At 41.3% G+C, this 5,538-nt stretch overlaps 1 protein-coding gene across 1 annotated transcript; it reads right to left on the minus strand.

Moving 5' to 3' along the window:
* Positions 1 to 1,229: 1,229 nt before the first annotated feature.
* Positions 1,230 to 3,451, minus strand: LOC147463358 (uncharacterized). Its single transcript, XM_086528631.1, has 3 exons — positions 3,012 to 3,451; positions 1,860 to 2,748; positions 1,230 to 1,694 (listed from the first exon to the last, which is right to left on the minus strand). Exons 1-3 carry the CDS (start codon positions 3,405 to 3,407, stop codon positions 1,504 to 1,506), a joined length of 1,476 nt encoding a protein of 491 aa, XP_086384757.1. The 5' UTR covers positions 3,408 to 3,451; the 3' UTR covers positions 1,230 to 1,503.
* Positions 3,452 to 5,538: the final 2,087 nt, after the last annotated feature.

The raw sequence follows: 5,538 nt of genomic DNA on the forward strand, positions 1-5,538 counted from the left end.
TGATCACCTCATTCTTTTCATGGGTTTATAAGCATTTTAGGTGATTAATAAACATTTCAATAGTTTCTTGCTTTTGCAAATTAGTATTTCTTTTGAAATATATATTATTTGATTGACCACCCAAGAAATATTGAAAAAGATCTTTGAAATACACTTGATTTTAGGTGTACCTTGGAAAATTCATTGTTGCATTCATCTATGTGGAGACTTCAAAGAAAGAATGTAGAGTATGCATGGCAATGTTACTAAAGAAAGTAATTGTGTTTGTGCTTATGGATGCTCACAAACATTAAGTCCTTGATGAACTTTGCGAAAGATACAATGCTTAAGTAGTAATAACCGAACAAGAGCCTCTTGTTAGGCAAATGTGGTCACACAAAGCATATTGCTCAGTTAATAATTGCACAAATGCGTTAATTATGTCGTTTAAAACGGCATAGTGGCATTAGTTAGGTAGTGGTCACGCAATGCATAGTTACTAGTTACTCGCACATGCATCAGTTAATTGTTGATAATTGTGCAAGGATAACTATTTATCTTTTGTATAACTATGCAAGTCATTTCAATCAACATAGTTAGGTAGTGGTCACACAATGCATAGTTATCAGCTACTTTTTGAAATAAATGTGCCTAATGCATGGTCGCACGTGCATCAGTTAATTGTCTTATATGCAACTGCTATGCTGATTTTGGCATAGTTGCAACAGTAACATCTTACAGGTAACAATGCTTCGCATGACCACATCCTTATAGGTACCTGATAGCTACACTTTGTCACAAAAGAGCTTCTAAAGTGATATCAAAATGCAAGATTGGATTTTGATCGCGTAAAAAGGTTGATAATAAAGCTGAACAATGACACTCTCTCTCTCTCTCTCTCTCTCTCTCTCTCTCTCTCTCTCCAACAGGTCTTGAGTTCAACTCTCCTCATCGGCTAGATCTTTAAGGTCTCTTGGGATAGTTTCCAACGACGTTAAAACTCTCTCTCTCTCTCTCTCTCTCTCTCTCTCTCTCTCTCTCTCTCTCATAACAGGTCTTGAGTTAAACTCTCGTTGTCGGATAGATCTTTAAGGTCTCTTTCCCAAGACATTAAAATACTCTTCTTCTTCTTCTTCTTCTCTCTCTCTCTCTCTCTCTCTCTCTCTCTCTCTCTCTCTCTCTCTCTCTCTCTCTCTCGATTATAAAAGAGAAGCCATATCATCTTTCTTGCACAAAATTTGGAGCGAATCAGGGGTAGTGATTACTACTTTTGTGTAATCAAGACCTTTTATCACTATGCATGTACTCAAGGGTCCATCTCAAAATTTCACTTCATTGAGGATCTTAGTAAACTCTAAAACCCGAATCCGTTGTTGTCGAGGTACTAATCATGAGCATAAAAATCAATCCTCTAACTCATTCTACACTACCTATTTGATGTTGTATATACACAAAAGCAATCAAGGTGATAAAAAAACAAAGTGCACTTCGTGCTGGAGGTTCATCGTAGGAAAATGTTCGACTCTAAGCATCACCAAACCCATGCTCTTGAAGACTTTCAAAAACATCCATATGATGTAGTAGTAAACTCACAGCAGTATCAAGATAGCTGACGATACGAATGCCTTCAAGCTCCGGTCCGAGGGGCGACTCTATCAACTTCACCAGTCGATTTCTTAATGAGCTTGCCCCCTGCTCTTGTATCTCCTTACAAGCTGCAAAATAAGCCATATAAAGAAAACCTGGTGCCTTAACTTCATAGAAATTTTTCAAATGCAAGAGATTTTCAAAACGAGGGAGCAATCTTCTTTGGCTTGTCATTATTTATATCCAAGTTCGTGTGTGCGTGTGTGTGTGTGAGAGAGAGAGAGAGAGCTCACAATCAGTTTCGATTGCGCAGAGTTCAAGCTTGTCCAGTTTCCAAGCAAAGGTCCTTATTTTGTCATGAAAGTTGCACTTATCGCGAATTTGTTTCAGACACCCTCGATAGCGAGCATTCGAGCAAGCCAAACTCCATGTATCTTGGAAAGGAAGATGCATCTCCAATCTCATGAAGCAAAGAAGGCTTGACACTTCTTGCAATGTCCGCAATCTTGCAAGAAGCCCATAGAAGACACTGCGGTCCCGCAAAATACAAGCCTCTTCGACAAGGCCCAAGTTCTCCAACTCGCCGATTAGTCCTGCTCTCTCAAAACTTTCTATGGTGCATAGCAAGTCTTCAATGCCATGACAACCGTTACCCGCATGGTCATCTGCGGGTGCACTTTTACTCACCTTCTTTATCACCCTCTTGAAACTTGACGGATCGGTTAACCACGAAGATTTCCCAAAGCCTCCTTGCATCTTATCCATGTACTGTTCAAGCAAACTTGAAGAAAGCATGGAATCCCAATCATTTGAGACCTTGCTCTTCAGGCTTTGAGGCAAAATTGAATACAAGCTCTCGTTAAGATGCCGTAAGAGCTCTGACGCAAGTGCAGTGCCATCCTCGGCCGCGGCAAGCAAACTACTTCGAATTGAGCGGCGAGAGTGCTTGCATGTCCTTGTCTCGAGAGCCTTTAATGTGGATGCAGGTAATTCGGCTGAGGGAGGGACATTTTGTTGCGATTGGTCGACAAAGGAAGGTGATGAGAAGCGGTACCGTGTTGAGTCCGTATTCAAGTGCGCGGACTCTACTGGGTGGCATGTCTGCTTCTCCAAATGGGAAAGAGGATGCAATGCAGACGTTGCACTCCTTGTTGGTGAGGGTGTGGCATCACGCAGCAATACCTGCATGAAGATATGAGCACCAAAAGAGTAACTGAGAAAGCTAAAGACATTGATGTCCCTGTCAAGCAATCAGTGCATAAAGGCGGTGAGCATGTGTGTATAATGAGCATACATAGGCCATATATTTGTATTCATGGGTTGGTGTTCTATGTTCACATTCATTGTCTCTGTGTATATGGGCAAGCGCACTTGTTTTGGGTTGCAGAAGGGGGTGTTTGTGTGCATGCATGTGGGCAAGGACGGACATATCTTTACATGCATACCTGTTGCTGCAAGGTGATGGGAGAGGAGGGGCATGTGTGGTTGATGATGAGAGGAGGCGGTGAGGGCGAAAAGGGCCCTGATCCCACACTTGCACATTGGCACTGTTGAACAAGATATTGAAGATGAGGGCACGACTGAGGAAATGGGGAGGAAGTGTGAGAGTGTATAAGCCGGCGCGCGACGGCAAGGACTGGAAAAGAGGCAGCATCATGAGCGGGCACGCTGCATTGTACCACCAGCTGCTTCATCTCCATCGAGCCTGCCGCTGCATCTATTTCATGCTCTCTCCTCTTCTTCTTCTTCTTCTTCTTCTTTCTCTCCCGCTTGCTCATGCCGCAACCCTCTGCGTCTCCAGCCATATTCGCCCACTTTCGCTGTGGCACCCCTCTTCCCATTCCCTACGCCTCTTCAATTTTGTTGCATTTTATCTTCGCTTCCTCAGGATTATTTTATCTTCGCTCCCTCACCGTAGTTCTCTCTCTAGGCAAGTTCTTTTAAACAAGGTCGTCTACAGCAGACGAGGGCACTGCCTTAAAGTAAAATTGGAATTGGTAGTTCAAAATGTTATTGAACTATGCTCGGCGGTTCATAGTAGCAAATGATATAAATTGTGACTTTAGGAAAATACTAAAATTCAATTTGTGAAAGTAAACAAGTCACGAATATTGGTAGGTGTATATTATAAGTAAGAATAGATCTCCCTGGAATTGGCAGCTCAATATTTATCAAAGAGGACATCCAAGACAACATGCAACATTGGGCAAGTGTTTTTGATATCATTAAATGCGTGCCATTACCAACATTACTATTGCACTTCGTCAAGTTTGAGACGTAATCCAAGTCTGTGAGCTTCCATCACTTCCAACATTTGAGGAACATGAAGCTACTCACGATACACTTAGCAGTAATCAGGTTTCATAGAAAACTAGCTCTCCCTCTGCAAAACTCAACCACGGAGCCATCTAATACAGATGGAAAGCACCCTAGTTCCACATAAGAGTTAGATAGGGACCTATCTAATATGGGCGAGTCCCATGGAAAGCCCCCTAGTCCCACCCAAAACCCAGCTAATGATCAACCACCAGTTAATGAGATTCATGGAGAGACACCTGGTTCTACTCAACCATCAGTTGGCGGTCTACGTGTTAATGAGCCAAAGAAGAGCCAACTAGTAAGCTTCATGTGGAGTCTACCAAAAAACCGGCTAGTGATCTTCTAGTTAATGAAGCTACTCAACAACACCTACTTACCAACAATGAACAAAACAAAGACAATACCAATGATTCTTTTGACAATGGGGATGGGGAGCCTTCTGCAGAAAAGACAACAGAACTGCCTAGAAGAGCATCATCACCAGGCATTAGGACGACAAGAAAGAGAAAGCGTTCTCTGATATGGTATGAGCTACATATTTAAAATTGCAGATAGCCCTCCTAGAACCTGAACGTCCAGACTAAACTTTTTGTCATCATCATTGTCCTCACTTGAACTCATTGAAACATTCCACCAAGAAAGGCAACTCTTGTCAAAAAAGTTCCACCAAAAAAAGCATCTAGGAGAAATCTGTCATTCGACACTCGAATGATGGCTCTTCAAGAAGTTTACAATACCACACTAGTAAAAACATGGAGCAAAAAACCAAGATCGAACTTGCCAAAATAGAAAAAATATGTAAACAATTTCCATAACTAAAAATATTGAAAGAACTTCTCAGAGTTGAGATATATGTAATGAGGAGATATCACACCCAGTACACAACCAATAGTACAGAAAACCCAACAATATCATTATGTATCACCCCATTCTCAACAAAATTTGGAAGATTCAAATGCGTTATCACTAAGCCTTTAATGCAATCCAAAACAAAGAAAAACATTGCTCAATCAACAACACTACTTGTCGAAACAAAGTACAATTTTTTGCAATAACCACACTTAAAGACTATGCTATGTGCTTAAAAAGCAAGGATGAAACAAAAATAAAGAAAAGCATAGTCCAATCAACAGTAGCACTTGTCCCACTAAGCAAACAAAGTCCAGAATCTGCGATAAGCACAGGGGAAGATTTTGTTATGTACTCAAAAAGCAAGGATAAAACCAGAGGAAAAGAACCAAGGACCCACTAAGACCAATTCTTTTCTAATAAATGCATTGAATAAAGAAACTATTGCAAAAACAGCAGCAAACAGAACATGGCATTCAAAGGTAAAGAAAACCAAGCATACTAAAAAACAGGTAAAATAAAAAAGATCATCCCACGATTCCTCTTTTTATTTTCTTAATCTCCAGAGCAAGTGGAGGCTGGATCCCACCCCTGTTTCAACTACTCCTACCACACCATTCTCAATCATCCAGCTTAAGTTTTAAAGATGGTACGAGATTTCCTTTTCCTCTCCATGCACTACAGAAGGTCGTCGAGAGGAGAGGACACATTCCTAATCCATAGTCCTCCTTCCTCCCTCGTATTTCTTTGCACAAACAAACAGCATGTTGAGATCTCACTATGGAAACCTTCCCAGGCGCGGTC

This window comes from Adiantum capillus-veneris, chromosome 2 (genome assembly GCF_014529385.1).
Source record: "Adiantum capillus-veneris isolate H3 chromosome 2, ASM1452938v2, whole genome shotgun sequence".
In the NCBI taxonomy this organism is placed as follows: domain Eukaryota; kingdom Viridiplantae; phylum Streptophyta; class Polypodiopsida; order Polypodiales; family Pteridaceae; genus Adiantum; species Adiantum capillus-veneris.